This window comes from Centroberyx gerrardi, chromosome 8, assembly GCF_048128805.1.
Source record: "Centroberyx gerrardi isolate f3 chromosome 8, fCenGer3.hap1.cur.20231027, whole genome shotgun sequence".
NCBI classification, from domain to species: Eukaryota; Metazoa; Chordata; class Actinopteri; order Beryciformes; family Berycidae; genus Centroberyx; species Centroberyx gerrardi.
This window is the reverse complement of record NC_136004.1, coordinates 14,029,312-14,049,913: the sequence shown is the minus strand read 5'-3', so window position 1 is coordinate 14,049,913 and position 20,602 is coordinate 14,029,312. Positions and strand designations below refer to the sequence as shown.

At 43.3% G+C, this 20,602-nt stretch overlaps 2 protein-coding genes across 2 annotated transcripts in view; both read right to left on the bottom strand.

Annotated features, from left to right (window-relative positions):
* The window catches only part of arb2a (ARB2 cotranscriptional regulator A), a 155,279-nt gene extending 152,253 nt beyond the window's left edge, over positions 1-3,026 (bottom strand). The window contains exons 1-3 of the mRNA XM_071927504.2: positions 2,994-3,026; positions 2,052-2,192; positions 608-709 (exon numbers count right to left, since the gene is read on the bottom strand). Coding sequence (XP_071783605.1) covers positions 608-709; positions 2,052-2,157 — 208 coding nt within the window. The 5' untranslated portion in view covers positions 2,158-2,192; positions 2,994-3,026. The remainder of the gene's footprint in view (positions 1-607; positions 710-2,051; positions 2,193-2,993) is intronic.
* A 5,867-nt stretch (positions 3,027-8,893) lies between these two features.
* Positions 8,894-20,602, bottom strand: part of kiaa0825 (KIAA0825 ortholog) — a 115,774-nt gene continuing 104,065 nt past the window's right edge. Inside the window, exon 22 of the mRNA XM_071927495.2 lies at positions 8,894-9,736. Coding sequence (XP_071783596.2) covers positions 9,553-9,736 — 184 coding nt within the window. The 3' untranslated portion in view covers positions 8,894-9,552. The remainder of the gene's footprint in view (positions 9,737-20,602) is intronic.

Genomic DNA, 20,602 nt, shown 5'->3' with positions numbered 1-20,602 from the left:
TCCAGCGATGCTCCCCTGCTGTCACTGCTAACTGACACACACACACACACACACACACACGCGCGCGCACGCACTCACACAATGTCCCAGGTGACGCCAGAGACAGTTTTAGGTCATTAATTCAAAAACAGTGACATTACCCTGAACAAAACTGTAATTACACGCAAAATCTGGGTGTACTGAAAGTGCGGCAGCTTTTTAACGCGATACAGTAATATTGGGGTTTTGACGACTTTAAGGTAGCTTTAATGTGGCTCTAGTGGAAGCAACTAATTCTTCAGATGAAAGGTCATGGAATGGAGAACAGAGACATTTTTTAAGTTATGTTTCATATAGTTTAGTTAGGCCCTATGTGGCTCAGGCCCCAATCCGGTGCCAAGAGATGTCACTTTCTGTTCCCTCGAGCTTTAATACTTTGCTTGTACTGTGGGTAGTGTTGATCTAATCTCTTACAGTTCAAGAGACGTGGTGGTTTCACTTTGTTGAAGCAGCAGGTTTTATTTGCTAATTGTAAAAAGCAGCAATGGGTAAGCCATGGAACTAATTATGGCACTTATGGTTTATGCCTTTAAAGATTCAAATAAACCGACGTCTGTTGTGTACTTACATTCATTGAAGGCATACTCAAACTCCTCCAGTGTTTTGGGGAAACTGAGTGGGGGTTCATCTTTCTTCATCAGTTCATCTAGGTCTATTCTTGACAGCAAATCTGAGAAGACACACGCAGAGAAGTAAGAGAAGGTCAGAGGTGAGCAGAAATTACAGTGACAAGAGTCATTACTGCTTTTTTTTCAAAGATTGTGAGTCAAATTTTCACAACTTCTTAACCTCCGTCACAACACAATAAACCTACAAATATCAAGCCTAATTAAAATAACCTTTGCTTTCATAATGTCTCTCCATTTCCCTAGGTTATGAAGCAACAGCAAACCTCTGATGCAATAGTAAACATTAACTACTGGCCTGATCTTTCAGAAGCCAAAGTCCTCCCCACCCACACAAACTAAAACCTCTCCATTATTCTAAAGTGACACAGTAGGTGGCAGAGAGGATATTCTGATCAAAAAAGACCCCAAAAACGTGAATAAACATACATTTTTTGTCACTGAAAGAGAAAGAAAATAGGCTAAATTAATGCCACACCCGCACAAATTGGTCTGCTAAAACTGTATGAGTCTGCTTGATTTGTTCGATAAAAGGAAATGAAATTGTGGCACATTGCTTCAAGGTTAAGCAGAATATTCCAACTCTTTGGCCTTCTAAACTTGGGGCCAGCCAAAAGTCTAACTCTGAACTGGCAACAAAGTATTCCATTTTCAATCTCAATCCTCTGTGGATGAGTGCCAGGTTTTGGTTCACAGAGCTATATACAGTGTTATTAAATGACTGTGAATAACAAAGTAGGATTTTGCACTAATAATAGCCCCAGTCATGCAGTGGCACGCTTGCACAGAGGCAGTCAACAGCACATCTCCACTTTTCAACCACAGATGTGGCTACATGACATGCACTATGAATTACACAATAACAACAATGGAAGGAGAGGGAAGGAGACTCAAGTAATTGAGAAAGCATTGTGACCAGCCAATATATCAAATTAATGGATTCGTTCATCCAATCAATTCCAGACTTGTTCCAAGATCATTGTATGAAACCAATCTATTAGTACACCCCTCTGTACTGGCAACAGAGTGAGTTTTGGAGGTAGAAAAAATGAAAAATAAAATCTTATTTAGATTCTGACTGGCCACTTTAGCGTGGTTTTATGAGCGTAATTCGCCACCTGATGGAAGGCAGATATTCACAAACAGGAGTGACAGGGTTGACACATTCTTTTCCACCAGGATTCAGCAGAAATTTAAGTTTCTACCTTGAATCATTGCGAAGTCCATATGGCCATTAGAGTTGAGAAATGATCGAAGCTGTAGTTTACAATCACCTTTGAGCTCATTTCCTCATGTTTGTTTTCTTTTTGTTACACTTTTAAGAGCTGTACTTTGATATATATATATATTTTTATCTTTGTTGCAGTGTTCTTGTCATTCATTCACCTTTGAGTGCAGTAGTTTTCTCTCTGTCCTCTTGGCCAGCTACCTGGGCCATGGTGATCCACAATATGTATAGGCCTGGTATGACAGCACAGGGGTGAGATAGCATGGGTCTTCCACTGCCTAAGATCACTGAGGTGCATCCTGTCACATGTGGCAATTGAAAAGGAGAAAATTATAATTGCAGGAATCAATAACTGCTGGAACAAGGACTTATAATATTAAAACATGCTCTAATATGCCTGTACCTGACAGACACTAAATTCCCTCTTAACTTGCAGATGACAACAAGAACCTAAAAGGTAACTGTCTCAAAGCCTACTGCACCTGTAAGTTGGCAGCAGGCCAAAACATTATTGCTATAGTGTAGTAGCCAACTCATTTATTGAAGTAGGCTTTTATAACGGCGCCACTTAATGACGTAATTCATGGTTAGACTACTTAAGGGCAGCTAGTGTCACACAGCGCAATAACAGGCACTGCATAAACAGAGTTACCCACAGCTCTTTGACAACATTATTTGTAATGAAACAACGCAACCATAAACCAGTATACACATTAGTATGTGCGCTTAACTTTGCAGGCGTGCAACAACTGAGTGAGTTGCTTTTGCAAAGATAGCAGGATAGCAGAGTTGTCTTACTTGTTTACAAGACACGCTGTAGACGGTCGAAAAACGCCTATTTCACACGCTTATTGCGGTGTAAATAAAGACTGAGACGTCATTTCTCCAAAACAGTCACACCTGTTTTATCAGGCATGTTTCATATTCTTGCAACAACTCTCAGGAATGTGTGCAGTCACACTACAGTGAGCCACTGCGAGCAGGCTAGGATACTTGTGCTTTCACGAGATACTCGTTTCACCCAAACGAAACACAGAGGTTCGGAGATGTACAACTTTTTTATAGTAGACGCATGCATGTATTTTGTTTGACTCACGCACCATCAGTACATGCGACTGTCCACTTGCGGCTGCTTCCTTGAAATTTCTAAAACAGGAAGGACTCTGAGCAGTGGAAAGCATGAAGCTTCCGGGTTACCGGGGCAACGGACTGGAAGGGATATTTAAAGAGACAGTAGCAGCCATACTGGCGCTGCCTTCACCTGATATAACAATAGACTACTTCCACACTCAATAATAATCATACACATAATCACTGGTGGCCTCGTTACTCGTAACTAATTTCTTTAGCAATATTATTCGTGTACTTATTACATAATAGGACATGTAATTCGTTGCACCACTACTTATAGAGGTAGCACTATGTTACTTCTACTTTACATCCCACTATAAAAACCTCCTCGTTACACCCATGCTTACCTTCAGACATCGCGATAACTCAGTTTCCTCTCCTGTGGATGACCAGGGAGACCAAATCTCATCCTTTTGCTTGATAAAATCAAAGTAGTATGATTATGGTTCTTCTTCTCAAGGATTCATATGGATATAAATATATTTATTTTTTGTCCTCTACCCTTTCCCTCCCCCTTATCCTTTTCTTACCTTCCTAGGACACAGTGTCCCCCCTGTAGACTTTCTTCCCTCTATAAGGGTGGTGTTACACTGAGGCCAAAAATGTATTAATATGGAGATTGAATAAAAGGAAATGGATGTTGAATTTTACAAACTGTGATACAGGGCCGTGCACAGACATTTTGGGGGGCAGGTGCTCAAGCGAAAAAAAGGGCACCCCTCTCATAATTATTTATAAAAAATAAAGTTACATACAGTAGCACATCTTTTACTTACTTACATATTTATTTATTTCAATACCCATACACTCATGCATGTGTTTAATACTCAATAGATTTCTACAAAATTAATGTATTAATTCACACAGAGACGATGGTCTTTAGCATTCACTATTTCTACATGACTATTTCAACATGACTCTGCTCTGGACTCTGACCTTTCTTCTTCATCTGTGATGGGTTCTGTATCAGGTGGCAATACATCTCCCTCATCCTCCTTACTGCTAGATGGCCTGATCCAGGATAGAAGAGAGCTGCTACCCTGGGCTGCCTGCTGTAGCTCCCTTTCTTTCTGTTTTCTTAGCCTGTCCTTTTTTGGCATTATGCTGCAATTGGTAAATGAGCAAAATCAGTGTTGTGCATGATAATTAAGGGTTAATCTCCCAAAAATAGACCAACAGTACGATATGATGTTTATTTGGGTAAGACTGCTTGGTGACAGAGTCGATGCATTACAACAGTAAGCCTCACCAGACTGTAACTGTCAGTGGCCCAACTTCAAGTACCCTACCACATAGCTACTTTTTCTGCAGACCTGGGGTCTATCTGTGCACGTGCCTGCTGTGATACCAAAACAAATACGCATAATGAGCTGAACAAAGATGAAATGTATATAGTGGACTTTATTACAAAGTGTAAATGACATAATACTGTATTAGATTGCATATGGAAATATAATAAAATATATACAATGTTAAAAAAATAAATAAAATAATATTAGTCCTTGCAGAAAGACAAAGTAAACTTTTCTGCCATTTCTCACCTAAGCTTTGTGTGAGAGGACTAAGTTACTGTAGGTCCAATTCTGATGATAACTTATCAGAGGTGGTAGAAGTGCACAAACTCCCTACTCAAGTAAAAGTGCAAATACTCATTTAACAAGACTAGGTCAAAACCTAGTATATAGCTGGACCGTGTCCATCTCCTCTCTCCGCCGCTGTCCTCTCCACCGCGCCCACGGCCCGCATTGATCCTCCCGATCCAAGCCCCAGTGGCTCTGGTACCCATCGGTGCCAAAAAGGCCGTTCGCCAGACACCCGGTGATGCATCGGCGTGGGGACCCCCGCCGAAATCTCGGCCGGATCACCGGGAACAAATCGGCGCCCAGCTATCGGCACTGGCCGGAACCGTGGCCACGGGAAACTCCGGGAAGCGTCGGCAGTAAGCCCTCAGCGCGCCGAAACCCCCATGCTTGTCTGTGTCTCTCTCTCCACCGACAGAACAGAGGGCTGTCAGGTGGACTAAGCTCGCGCATATGCATCGAAATAAACGGCGATACGATATAATTGTATGGATTCCACTTTAGCTTCCGTTAGCTTCAGCTTACATGCATGATATTGGTCAGCCTGCTTACTGTGGGAGAAACGGGCTCCCGATCTCAGCGCAGAAACAAGGTGGCGGAGAAAACGAAACTTAAATTTCTGGCTCTGTGATCCTATGATGTGCCACGTGCCACGGCCGAACAACTTCATCACTCAGTCACTCAGTCAGTGAGTCACTCAGTCAGTCAGTCAGTCTGTCAGTCAGTGAGTGACAGACATTCGCGTTTATAGGGCTGGCCCCGCTGTTGCGGTCCAGCCAAAAATATACTCTGGTAGAAGTTGAAGTACCGTTTCAAATCCTTTACTCAAGTCAAAGTATAAAAGTACGTGGACTTAAATTTACTTAAAGTATAAAAGTAAAAGTCATTCTCTAAAAAAGTCATTTCTAATGTTCTAAACTAGTTTTATGTTGAGCGTTCCTCTGAATCCCAGATGAGAAAGAGTCTGCAGCTCAAATCACTAACCCTAACCCTAGCAGCTGAATTCACTAACATTAATTCTCTCTCTTGTTGCTTCTCTCTTCTTCGTGTTACTTCTCTCTCTGTCCCTTTCCCTAATTTTTGGTGTTGCTTTGCTGAACAAGCAGTCAATCACATTTGGCTCTTGATCAGCTGCTTCCGGGATGGAAGCTGTCTGATGCTGAAAATATATTTTTTTTTAGAAAATCAGTTGATGATGAGTAGAAAGTACAGATTTTTTTTTTTTTAAATATAGTGAGTAAAAGTAAAAAGTCTTCAGTGAAAGAAAAACTTCAGTAAAGTACAGATACTTGAAAATCTTACTTAAGTACAGTAATGAAGTATTTTTACTTTGTTACATCCCACCTCTGTAACTAATCAGAGGATAGATCTACTTTTTAGATTATTCACCTTCAATTTTATATTTAGAGGGGGCAACAACAAAGGCAACAACAGAAACTGCAATAACAATCTGTTACACTACTCATTACTGGAAAAAAGTAATACAAATTATTGTAAGGTGTTAACCACCCAACACTGGTGATACTTGAAAGGAAAAATCCACCCATACTCTTAACGCTGTTACTGTATATAGCATCAATCCATAATGTTCAATTCATTCAAGGAGTTATTTTATAATTTACTTTTTTTTTTTTTTTTACCCACTTTCCCTGAACCTGCCTCATCTACATCGACTTCAGTTCTATTTCATTCTTCCTGGCTGCCAGAGGCAGTGTTTAACACTGTATAATATCGTCTCACTCACATATAGGTCTGGAAATTATACCTACAAAGTCAAGCGTGACCGCTGATCACATACGGCACAACGCCCCCTACATCTGCCCGTGTCATCAGGGACTGGGGAGTCCAGAGAGAGCCACACTTTTGTGCCCAGTGAGAGCACTCAAGGTTTATCACAAATGGTAACAAGAGTCAGCCTTTGTCTAAGCACAGGCTTTGGCACTGGATGGATGTGATTTTGTCGTTATTACACGCTAGGAAGCTACCCATGCCTGCAGATGTGAAGGCCCATTCAACTGGGAGCATCTCCACATCACGGGCTGTCCTGAAAGTTTGCTGGTGGTTTTCCCCATACAGTATGTGCAGCAGTGACCTGGGCTTTGCACCTTCACCTGTTACTACAGGGTCAGCATGGCTTCCTGACATGCTTTGCTGTGGCTGTCCTACTAATGCCTGCAACTGCTTTGTAGTGTGCTGGTATGAACCATACAGTGTTCATCTGACACTGCCTCTGGTGGTCAGGAAGAATGGAATGAGTTACGAATGAGTTGTGAACGACCGCCAGAGTTGTCTGTCACTCAGAATCTTGGTGAGAAGATTCCCTACCTATGTGTGTGTGGGACGATATTATCCAATGATTAACACTGCATCTGACAGCCATCCAGAATTCATGGAAGCATTTGTGATTTCCTATATTTCCCGTAAATACTGTAGACAACCCCCAGAGAATGGGTGTGAACTTGTTGCATTCAGCTGTGTGTTGTAGCCTACATGTAGGTGGAAAGTACAATAGCAATGGCAGAGCTAGAGTTTTTCTAGTTGAGAAAAAGTGAGAGTTGCGCCCCTTACAGAAAACATACCTTGTGGCCGCATTGCATTATGGTCAATTGAGGCTACTGTCAGTGGATAAATGGGTATCTACCTCTTCTATCCTCTCCTATCTATCTCTCCTCGATGGATTTCTCTCTGTATGATAGTTGAACATCGGTGCAAAATGATGAGTCTAGAAAGAAGCCCTTGTTCTTTGATTCTGAGGGGCTGACACCAAAACATAACTTTTTTGTTAAAGATTACTTTGGTGCATTTTTGCCTTTACTCGATAGTTGAAAGTAGAGACAAACAGGAAAGATTGGGGGAGAGAGAGGGACATGACATGCAACAAGGGTCTCAGACTGGATTCAAAAGATGACGATTTTTCCGCTATTAAACTCCATTGTAGCGGCACTGGAAATATCTTGATGTGACGTCACGGCGTCTACATTTGGCCAGTTAATTTTTTTTTCACTTGCCCCCCTCCACAGAGAGGTCAGAATGCAGGATCAGCTACTGAACAGCGCTACTGGAGCTGGTTGGGATTTGGTGTATTGCTCAAGGACACTTCAGCAGGGCAGATATTGACACAGGGGCTTGAACCGGGATCCTCCGGCTGAAGGATGGTCTTCTTTTACTCCACCGCCACCCTGCTGCGCCAGTACACGCTGACACTAAGCTCATCTGTTGTGCTCATCTGCTGTACAAATGGAAACACAAGTGAATCCTGCATGGATGTTTCTGCCATGAGGGTTTGCTGTTAAAAATTCACCAATATACTGCAGGTTATCAATCGACATGGAAATTTGTGAGTCAAAGTGCCGTGGCTGTTTACCCCGTCTAAATATGGCATGATGAGCTCTGGGATTCTAAAATGTTTATGTAGGCTTGATAATTCCCAAATGAATACGGTATAATAGAATATTCAATTTATTCTTTGTGATGAATCATTCTTTGTAATGATTTGTTGTGAATTATGCTGTCAGCTTTTCTGCCAGTTGTCTTCTGAACCTATCACCTGTCTACAATAGAAATACAAATGGATAACCCTACAGGTACTTACTGGGGGAGGGAAGGAGGGGGGGGGGAGAAAGAGAGAGAGAGAGAGAGAAAGAGAGAGAGATCAAAGCATTTTTTTTTTACAAGAAGAAAAGTGGAAGCGTGTTTCTTAACAGTTATCTTACAAGAACAGATAGGCTAGCCACACGTTCTTTTTTTTTTCCTGCAACACCAAAATAAAACTGTTTTGTTGTTATGTCAAATATGTTTACACAGACCACTGGTGCTTTGTTGCTCTTTAGCCTTTGTTCAGAATCACAGGGAGAATTCCGTTGCTGAACATTTTGTTATCTTTTGTATTCTCTAAGTGGTTTGGTGATCATAATCTTGCTACATTTGCATTAAAAATCTAGTTAAGGAAAGGAACATCCCTCTCTAGAGCTGGAAATGTTTTCTTCGTCTCTCAAAGGAATTGCAAAGGGTGTGCAGTAGCTTATGTGAGCTGGAATTATATTCTGGTTGATGAAAAGAGTATCATTTGGGTTGTTTAAGCCGTATTCGAACATTAGCACAGGGAAGAACATGTGATATATGTATTCAAAAACGTAATGCTGACTTCATAGACATAAATCATCATAAATTATTGATTGCAGAAAGATCACAGAAATTGATCATATGATAGAGAAGAAGGTGAATATTCAATTGAGAAGTAAGAATATAATTTTATTTTCATACTTAATTCTGAAACATTCCATCTCCATCTCATAAATAACAAAATACGGACAAACTTGGAAAAATATACTGAGTAATCGTGTTACACATAAAATAAATGTTTTCTCAGTTTGCACAAAATTCCGACTGATATTACATAGTGGGACACATTTTGGGGACACACTGTAATCAAAACACACATCTTCCTGCTTCCAAACCGTAATATTTGATGTTTGCTTTCAGGAACCAGGAGGAAGTATGCTGACACCAATGTCTTTACACTCACTGTCTCAAAAAAACTTCAACTACCTACAATGATCACACAGTCCCATCTTGTCCCAGGCAAACAAATCCAGGCTCTCTATTTCCCAGAACTGGTTTCTGGAGATGTGCTCCAAAAAGATGAAATGCCACTGATGCAGCTTAGAAAAGCGTAGAGTTTGTCTGAGGCGTATGCATAAAGAGGGGGAGGCACAGTCTCCCTCACTCTTTTATTTGTTCCACAATTTCTTGTCCTCTCTCTCTCTCACACACACACACACATATGCATACACTTTAACTCACAGCGTACTGTACATGCACAAACCCAATTACACCCACAAACGTGCACACACACACACACACGCGCACACACACACCATCACCTGGAGAGCTGCACGTATTCATAGCAAACATTTACAACATGAGAAAAAGCTGCAGCGAGTGCGTGTTATTGGGCAGCGCTTTTATCGGATGGCTGTGTTTCCTCCTGAGTCCGCTCTGCCTGCGCCTCAGCAGCTCCAGGAGTGTCCTGCGGTCCGGGGCTGCTGCGGCTGACGAAGTACGCTTTCCACAGTTCCTCCACCAGAGCTTTCTCTTCATCTTCCAGCGCTGCACCATCCTGCATCTCCCACCTGGAACACAGAGAGAGTAGGGAGTGGGTGAGTGGTGGTGGTGGGGGTGGGGGGTGGGGGGGGTGGGGGGGGGGTGGAGGGGTGGTGGGGGGGGGGGGGGTGTGGTGCAGCTGTTTTAGTACCATTTCTAAGCTTTAGAGCAAAGATTTGTCACTCCAACAGGATCCCTCTGAATGTGTCTACCTACTTACAAGTTAGGATTAGTTCAATATGCCGATATATCAGTACACCAACAATATTCAATGTATGTGTGGACAACTATCTCAATCTCCACCCCCCTCTCTATCTCTCTATATTTTGTAGGGTTCAGCACAGAGATCAAGTGGAGAATACCCCAATGCCCACAACACATTCTCACACACAGCAGTCTGCAGCTCTCTCCGGCCTACAGTGTCGCTCCAGAAGCCAGACGTGCACTCTGAAGTCCTCATGTGGGAATCTTCTTTGGTATTTCACGGAGTGTGTGTCACTTTCACAGCACTCTCTGTCAGCTCAGATACAGTATCAAACTTCCAGTTTTACACACACACGTGAACTCACACTCTTGCACAGACACACACACACACGCAATGAAGGCTTCCAAGGGATGTTCGAGAAAACATTAAGACAGAAACAAGTGAGTGTTTGGTTTTGTCTCTCTGTAAGGTTGTGTCTTTGTCTGTCTCTTTCTCGCACTTTTTCCTGATGCTTGCAGTTACCAAGTGCATGGTACAAGAACTGTCAAACTTAATTATAACAGCTCCGACAAATTTTCAGCACGGAGGAAGACATCCCCTATATCTCGTTCTTCCTCTTTAACTCCTTTTGTCTCTCTCGCTCTCACACTCTCCAAGCTATAGAGTGGATGGGGCGCTGCAATATGAAGCCATCAAGGGTAGTCACGTTGTAATTCACTCATAGTATTTCAATAGAAACCCAAGTCCTTTGTGGAGTGACTGTGGTCAATCAAATCCATATGGAGAGTCGGCCCAAGGCAGTCTTTGAGCTGTCGCATCACTCCCCCTCGAAAGGAGAACTATATCTGTCTGACTGCAAATGATTGCATTTTCATTGCAATCTCTGTGTCTCCTTTTATCTCCCCCCCCCCCCCCCCCCCCCCCCATCCCTCACCATATACTCACCGTATCTTCAAACAGGTACCATATAGTTATGCTCCGTGTGTGTGTGTGTGTGTGTGTGTATGTGTGTGAGAAGCGAGGAGGGGGTGAAACACTGACTATATCACGCACTGTGTTCCATGCATACAAAGAAGCGGGTCTCTCCATGCAGCGTGCTTTGATGGAGTTTCAGCCTCTGTCATTGTGTGTATCTGGCCAAATCAGACATCCTCTTTCTCTGCTTCGCCGCCACTGTCAGCGTGGTAATTACCGTCTATACGGGGAGGATCTGTTTATGTAAATATGTGGGTTTGACGCAGGGGTTTCTTCTCATGTGACTGCACTCCCTCTTCCCACATCCCAACTTTTGTCACGGCTTCTCTTCTCGGCGCGGACCACTTTCTCTGTTTCCTCTGTCTATTTCTCTGTGTCACTCCGGACGTATGTCTCTCTCTCTTTCTCTCTCTCTCTGTCCATCCATCACAGAGCCAGTGGACTGTCTCCCAAAAGAAAGAACAACCAAGGGGAAGATGAGAGGGTGGGAGAAAAAAGGGAGGGGTGGTTAAGTCAGCCTTTCATGACAACTCTATACTCTTTAGGAAGCGCACAGATGACTATTGTGGCTTCAAATAGGGGGCAGACAAATAGCCCCTATATCACTTTTTCAATGAAATAAAATCGAAATCAGTTCCAATAGATAACCATTAGGCGGTCATGGTACAAAAAAGATACACACACAAACACATACACACAGGAAGCAATATTCATAAATGTCACATAGAGCGCAAAACGAAGACAGGAAGGGAGCGAGGGAGAGAAGGCAGGCTGGAGGAGTGGTGGCCAATAAAGGAGGGAGCGAGAGAGGGAGGAAGGAAGACAGGAAGGCACGCTAAAGGTTTTTCAATGTTTAATTTTCAAATAGGATTAAGCAGAATGACATTTAGCTGAAGGTTACAGGCTCAGCATTGTCTTAGCTGATATTGATATGCAGGAGGCGCCCTGCTTGTCACCGGGACAAACACCGTTGATGAATGAGAAGCCTTTCCCCAGGAAGGTGTTAAGTGCAAATTTGTAAGGAGAGAGAGGTAGAGAGAGAGAGGTAGAGGGGGAAGAGAAAGAGCACACAGAGAGAGAGATTGAATTACCATGATAGTTGCCATGTATACTGTCGCTAGATTATGTTGCCAAGAGTGTAAATTGTTCCGTAAAGTATAGGTTATGCATTCGTACAGATTGGTTGGTCTAACGCTGAAAATGTGCCGAAAAAACACACAAGCTACTTTGTTGTGTGTATCTAATTTCAACAACTACAACAAAACAATGCCTCTTAGAAATGCATAAGTAGGCTAAAGTTGACAATAACTTCACTGTATCCTCATTTCTGCAAGTTTTCCCCCGGAATTTACATCTTAATAAGGGGAGTCTTACCCTTTAATTCTTATGGGCTCTGCTCATTTCTCATGCATTAATACTGGAGCTGCTGACTTGGCTCTTCCTCTGAATACAGAATAGGACACACATATTAAGACTCATATATTTACAGGATTGATGCCACGGGAGATTGTCTCAGAGTGAGATAAAAAGGCTGGCTCAGATGTATTTCAACGTGAACACCAATGTAAGCTGTCCTAATCATGGGATGATGTAGACGGGAGACACAGAGCATGTATCCTGATTTTCAGCTGATAATGAGTAGTGATATCTGACAAATTAAGAGCATAAGCCTTGCTCAGAGATCATCTGGCAATCAACTTACTGCAGCTAAAGCTCAATCAAAACAGAACGCAGCTGAAACTTTGGAGTCGCAGGGAGCGTTCGACTTCAGCTGCTGCCACAGACAGAGAGAATAATAGAACAGGGAGAAGTGAAGTCTGATAGAGAGAAAATGATAGACATGGGGCGGGGATAGAGAGGGGGAGGAAAGAAAGAAAGAAAGAAAGAAAGAAAGAAAGACAGCAACAAAGAAACAAAAAGAAAGAGGAACAAGTATAGAGAGAGAGTGGGCATGAGAAAAAGAGAAAGCAGAAAGAGAAGGAGACAAAGTGCTGGAAAGATGATGAGAGAGAGAGAAAGAGAGAGAGAGGGAGGTAGGCAAGGCGGCAGAGAGACGGTGGACAGTGGTTTCCTCTGCAGCTGTCAGTGGGCTGAGTGGTTTCTCTCAGAGTGTGGGGTGTTTGTGCTGCGCTGGGTGCCCTGCCCGCTCCGCCACAGGGACCGCTGTTTGTTTAAAAGGCTCGCCTGTCAAACAGAGAGCGCCACCGACAGCCAGACACTCGGCTAAATGACTCTGACAGCAGCCCTAATCAGAGGCTTCGCACATTGCCGCGGGGCCTGGAGGATCCATCATAACCCAAGCCTAAATATTTAAAGTGCTAAACTTTCCAAAGGTCAGGCCTTTCCATGCATGCCAGGGCGACATGTGTCAGAGAAAGAAGGGAGCGAGGGACCGAAGGAGAGAGAGTCGGAGAGAGAGAGTATGAGCTGGACCGAAGGAGTCAGTACATTTTTGCAGAGGGGATGTCATTTTGGCTGTCCTCACGTCTTCGAGAGGCTCGTTTGGGGTTAGGACTTGGGTTTAGGGTTAAAACAGCACTAGGCAAGACTTTTATACAGCATACACCCGTCTTCACGATCCACATCACAAAGAGGACCGGCACCAGAGAAGAGCGTTCCATCCCTCCTAATCGAGATGCCGTACATTCACCCTATTAGCCCAGATTATTCTATTATTTTGGTGTCGGGTAATGTCACTGGTGGGAAATCTTCTCCGCGTATAGGTAGTGATGTATCGAAACTTAAGAGCGAAATACAAAACTTGCTCCTAGCAGGAATTGCCTAGTACACCTTTAAAGTTAGAATTCAGACAGGCACAGGTTAGGGTAAAGGTTAAGGTTAGGCATGTAGTGGTGAGAGTTAAAGGTGAGGTTAGAGGTTAAGGAATGAATGTAGTCAGCAGAAGGTCCTCATAAGGATGAAAATACAAGGATGTGTGTTTGTGTGTGTGTGTCAGTCTTCCGCAGACCTGGTGTAGCCATGTCAAGTTCAGACTACCTCATTTCACGCTCTCGCACTTGGCCTTTGGTGTTTGGGCTCCACAGCCAGAGCAGTGGTGCACTCCTGGTCCGCTGTGCAGTTTCACTCTCACAAGGTGTCAGCCGAGGAGAGTGCATAGGAATGAATCATTACAGGGGAATTGAGAACACAGAGGACTTGTTGCAGATAACAGAAAGTAGTCAGGTTGTTTTTGCTCCATATACACTGGGCCGCTATTTGTTTTGAGTGAACAAAATGGAGGGAGGATAGAAGCAGGTTGTTTGTTCAGCAAGCAAAGGCACAATATGTGATATTATGAACCCAAATTTATCTCTTGAGCTGTGTCACGTCATACCCCCTCTGTTTCGCTCTACTGTATACCATCAAATAAAGCTAAAATGCCATTAAATAATCTTTAAAACCAGGATGAGCAGAGTGAGGTAGACAGCAGCGATATGACAAAGAAAGAGATAGGAAAATGAGAAGCCATATAAAAAAAAAGGAAAGAGAAAGATGGGTTATTAGCTGGGAATGGATATTGTACATTAGAATCTGGTTCAGTTGGAGTAACTGACAAGTTCACAATACAGGGCAGGGGGTCATCTCTTCGACTCAATTTCCATCGAGAAGCAAACATCCAATTCAATTTGGATATGTGCCTCTGCTGGGCCGTGAGCCGGAGGGAGATTGTAACTGACAGCCATTGGACAGCCGGCTGGATTTGAATATTGACGAGACAGAGACTTGACAGAAGGGATTATGCTCTACCTTCTGACTTACTAGCCGCTACACTGATCCATTCTATTGTCAGATCAACTCAATGTCAGGTCTACAGTATGTCCATGTGGTGCGGCGGTGCCACTCAGTATTAGACCCTACCTGAGATCCATCTCAATCTGAACTGATGTCCACTCAGAATCTACAAGACACACAGAAAATCAACAAGGACGTAAATATGCAATATCAAGGCAGATCTATTCCCAAGTAAACAGGTACTGGTAGCTTTGCTCTGCAGTTGCTCAACAGACACACATGCATGCAGACACAGATACAGACGAACACACACACACATGTACGCACGCACACACAAATGTTTGCATTACTATATGTCAGAGAACCTTCATTGACTACATTCATTCCATAAATGACATTTTGTCATCGTAATAGAGACATACAAAAAACAGACACACACATACACACACACACACATGCATACACAAGCACGCACACACATCTGCATTGTCTCATATTCCGCTCACTGTGCCCCTTCAGTTCACCGTTCTCACCAGTCTGGACGTCTCTTAGGTTTGAATGAAGCTCCACTGTTCCACCCTCCTTCAGCAAGCCTAATCTCCAGATTTCCATGTGTGTGTGTGGATGCTTGCATGCTTGTGTGTGCGTGTGCGTGTGCGTGTGCGTGTGCGTGTGCGTGTGCATGTGTCAAAGCCAGAGTCTCATCCATGTCAAAGCGGCCCTGTCGCCCACCAAGCACGCACCCTCCCATCTCGAGGGCCGCCAAGAGCCGGAGAGCCATGGAATGCCTGATCAAAGGGCCTCGGACAGATCTGTGAAGGCCCTTTGAAAGGACATCCACAGTTACACAAGTTGACACGCTCGCACGCACTCGGACACGCGCACACACACACACCCAGGCTCACATGCACACACACACATATAAGCGCATCCACAGACACACACACACACACACACACACACAAGAGTGCACACAAAAGCACAAACACACACACACCGCGGCTTTAAACTCCAAATCCCAGCAGTGATGAGTCCAGCACATCAGAGGGCACGCTTGAGACCAAAGGGCCTTTTCCTGACATACACCACACACACACACACACACACACACACACACACACACACACACACACACACACACACACACACCCTAATGCCCATACTACAGAGGAATCCGAGGATAGAGGGAGGTGTTGGGAGGGAGAGAGAGAGGGATGATGGAGATATAAAGTTGTGACATGAAAAGTTCAGGTCTGGGATCAGAATCTTTTGGTGTACAAAGACTAATGTAACAGATCTGCTGGGATAAAACACATGCAGTGCGATGCTGCTGGGGTGGCGGACTGACATGACTGATGGGAAGCGTATACTGCGCAATACAATATGATTGATACTGAAATTGACAAATAGCTCTGTGGAACAACTTACAGCTTATGGTTTTAGTTGACATATAGATACATCCATCATAGAAATGCTATATTTTTATATGCCGGTTGCTCTGCTGTTACATTTTTGCTCCACACTCGAGAGGAATTGTATTGATAATCCTGCAGGACTGTATGTGTGTGTGTTACAGTATTTGTTTTGCATAGGCATATTGTTATATGTTATATATTTGTTTTGGAAAAGACAAAAAACAACAAAAAAAACTCTTGGACAGGGTTATATATGCATTATATGTTTTGTGGGCCTGGACTGCGTTCATGCAGAATACCATTCCATTATTTGGGGGAAAAAGGAAAATGTGTATTCACATCACATGACCACATATTTCATATCCCTTTGCCTGGCTGTTTCCCGCTCCTCACTATTCTCTCCAGTCAGCCAGGGGAAAGTTTGTGTAAATTTGCAGTGGCTTAATTACTGAATAATTTAGACCATGCTCCAAATTAATGTAGACATTTCCATATTAATGTGTTTGCCTACCGATTCCACATTTATTTGTACTGCGGACAGGAGGGTAGCAATTATCACAGCATATCATAGCAGTTGTGCCGGTATTTCAGACATCGTTAGGCTGCTTGTCCACCACTGTGTGACTGTGAGTACAAGTGTATTGGACACGGTTTGGTACATTCCTCGCACAGCCTACGCTCACTATGCTTATGTAGATAAGATCTATCAAATCTTGCTCCGGGAGGACGGGGGTGAGGCGACTTGTTTGTGTTTGACAAGGTGGGGTCCAATTTAGAATCCTCGCTGCTTGTGAATGTATTATTTCATGGAGTAAAAATAAGGACAACAGCAAATAACCAAACACCTGCCAAGTCTAACCAACCCCTGTTCTCTGGTCAATGTAGCGGAGTAGTTGACTGCTCCACACAGACATTGAGTTCTGCACATGTCCCAGGAGGCTGACAGCTCTCTGCTCCTCTTATCTGTTCTCGTTTCCCTTCCCCTCCTCTCCTCACCTCTTTCTTCCCCCCACCTCACCTCACCTTTCCTTTTCCTCTCCTCACTCTCCTGAGTGTTTGGCTCTTGTTAGGAACTTGGCTGAGCAGGCTGGCACCTCTCACTGAAATAGCACCCAAGAGGAGGTTGTGACACTCTCAGAGAAATGCGAGCGTGTGTATGTACTTATGTGTGTGTGTCTGTGTGTGTGTGTGACCTCTTTCACTTGAGCTAAATCATTACCGCAAAGGCCCTTCGGTAAGGAAGCCAACCACCCTGTACCTCTCAACCGTGTCCTCTGTATGTCTGACGGCCGTCTGACACTGCCTCTCAAACTCCCACCACATGGGGCATCACAATTACCCCAAAAGAAACCAAAGAGCAACTACAAATAGATCTCAACCTTTGAATCCCATCTGATCAGAATTCACGTCGTATTATTTTACATGTTGCATTCTAGAGGCTGCACACAGCACGTATAACAGGAGTAAAACAACACGCTTGAGAACTGATTGCTGTATATCTGAGCGCTGCAACTTTCTCTTTCCTACCCACCCCATCTTCCTCACCGCAACTCTCTTCCTCCTTCCATCCCCTTCCTCCTGTGTGTTACTGCAGTAACGAGGGGAGGCTAAGTTAGTCGGGCAGTCAGTAAGTCAGTCATTCAGCCTGGCAGGCAGGCAGGCAGGTACCTGTTAACGGCTCCAGTGTGCCTGCAGGTCTCTGGGATCAAAAATCTCAGCAGAGGCAATCTGTCTTCCCCCATGAGCCGAGCAGAGAGAAGGAAAGGAGGAGAGAGAGACAGAGGGAGAGAAATAGGTAGGCAGGCAGGCAGGAAGATAGAGAGCGAGAAGACAGAGGAAGGAAGGGCTCTTATTTTACCCTGCTTGGCCATATACAAACACACTGTGTGAAGGAATGCACAAACACACAAATAAATGCATACTCACGCACATACTTATGCAAGTACAAACACAATCTCACACAAAAGCAGAAAAAACTACAAAGTTAGACAAGGCCTCAACCCAAACCCTACCAGGTCCTGTACAGAACGCACCAGATGCATAAAATATTACCCATGAATTAATGAACAAAGATGATTCAGATAAACAGTCAGTACCTTTAGATTTTGCCCTCCTCTCACACACACACACACACGCACGCACACACTGAGAACCAAGCGTTCACTCACACAGCCTCCCCACTGAACAGCACGCAGAGGAAGAAAAAGATGTTCGTTGTGATTTCACCTCAATGTGCTACCAGGAAATAGCCTATTACTTATTCAGTGCTTTCTCTTTGTCATTTGTGCATATATAAACTATGAAATACACTAAGGAGCGCTGAGGGTTGAGAAACTGCGACTTGCTCTCAGACAAAGGCCTCGCTCTCAGACATTGATATGGCAAAACTTCTATTCAAACCCCTCCGCAAATCATTTCCATAGCCACTATGAATATATTGCATATTTGAGCAAATTCCACTTGTCTATGTCAGTTTTTTTTCTGGATTACTGGGTGGCTTAGTTGGATAAGTTGCAAGTGTGGTTGGCTTCACGCAGAGATATGGGGTTGAAGACTTTCTAAGAGCACACACCGATATTTTGGAATAAAAATAATGTTACTGGATCCCTGTCAAGAAGCCTTACCTTATCCAGGGTAATGTTAAAGACTATAGTATAGGATGCTCAAAATTGTGACACAACATAAAACTGCCACATTGCTGGATATATCATTTGAATTTAACTATGTTTGAATTAAAAGGGATTGCATCAAAAGAGTGCATTTTAATCAATCTTTGTCTGATGTAAAATGGGTCTCCTGTAAGTTAAATAAGCCTGAATTCATGCTGTTTAGTCAAAATGTTCTTTATGTGGCCATAAAAAACATGGATGGCATGTATAATAGGTAGATATGAGCGTATGGTATCATGCAGGGTACTGAAAATTGAGGCTAAAGCCACTAACTGAGACCAGTTGGTGTGTAAATCCTCTGTGTGAAGCCAGAAAGGAAAGGCCATGCGCACTGTAAATACAGCAGTGTTCTGGCCCTCTTCATAATGACATTATTAGCAAAGGGCTCCCGTTGTTTGGCTGGGCCTGCAATGAACTGATTAGTCCATGAAGACATTGATCTCACCTGTGAGTGTGTGTGTGTGTTTGCGTATCTGTGTGTGAGTGTGTATTCTGTCTTTCTTATGCTCAGACTCCGGTTGGGAGCGCTCTGTGGTTTTGTATCAGATCAGGGCCTGGTTCTGTTACCATTTCAAACAGTTCATTTTCCCCCATGCTAATGGCAGTTTTAGGGGGTTAAGGAGATAAATAAGTCCTCGCTGTCGCCTCATTTAAAATCAAATGCCACTTAATTATAGCTGTATGTGTTTTCAAACACTTTGCATAATTTATTGTTCTGCTCCATCCTAATCTTCAGATCCTTATCACATGTGCTCTATTTTACCCCCTCTGTCCTTATAATAAAATTATAATGCTCTCTCTCAGTTTTTCTTTCTCTTTCTTGCTGCCAACAGCAGTGTGAAAGAGATAAGGAAGACGATGAAAAGACGTTTTTTAAGTTGTGCCTCACCTTGTTGGGATTTGATGCTGTAAGGGTCTATTGTCAACTCAGGAGAGCATGCTTACTGACATACGTGCACGCGGGCACACACACACACACACACACACACACACACGCACCACACAAAGCCCTCCAGCACTGTTACATTTCACGCCAGCAATACACAAACACTGTCATACTCTATGCCAACATGAAAGTGGGCAAGTTATGGTAAAACATCATCATTCATGATTTGCTTACAGGCACACATATCACAAAAGTAACTAATGTAAGCACAAAACACTGAGTAGATTTTTCTTAACCTTTATCCAGGGAATGTCGACTGAGAAGTCTTGCTCTTTTCCAGCAACGCCTTGCTACACATTCATACAGTTCCACACATTCACACCTGGGAGCTGTCCAGTACAACTACACAGAATTAATCACAATAATAGTGGCATTAATGTACTAGTGAGGTGGAAGTCATACTGAGGACCGAGGGGCACCAATATGCTATTTGATATCAGTTGAGGCTGCCATCATCAGCACTGAAATTGAGATCACAGCATCAGTTATTCCTCTTTAGAAAGAAAATGGTTGAAAAGTTGACATCTTGTTCTCCGTGACCTTACCTACAATCCAATGATAATTTGCAATGAGATTAGATTAGTGGGCAGTTAAGGGAGTGGGGCCAAGGCAGAAATTTGGACAAATTCCTAATAATTAAAAGCCATGCAAAATAACATTACACTGAGCCAGAGGTTAGAATAATAATAATAAGTTGAAGATGGATTCAATTTTGAATACAAATCAGAATCATGTTGTTCACCAAGTACAATACATTTACAGGAATTTGACATCAATAGAGGGACATATTGACAACCGGTGTAGTAACAGGTTCCTGGTACGGGGACAACAGCACCTCACATTCACTGCAACGGACGGTGCAAGACACATAAGAGACAGTAGAGTATACATCTCACTATACATTCATACATTCAGCATTTCTATCACTTTGCATTCAGGCAGCATGGTCCACA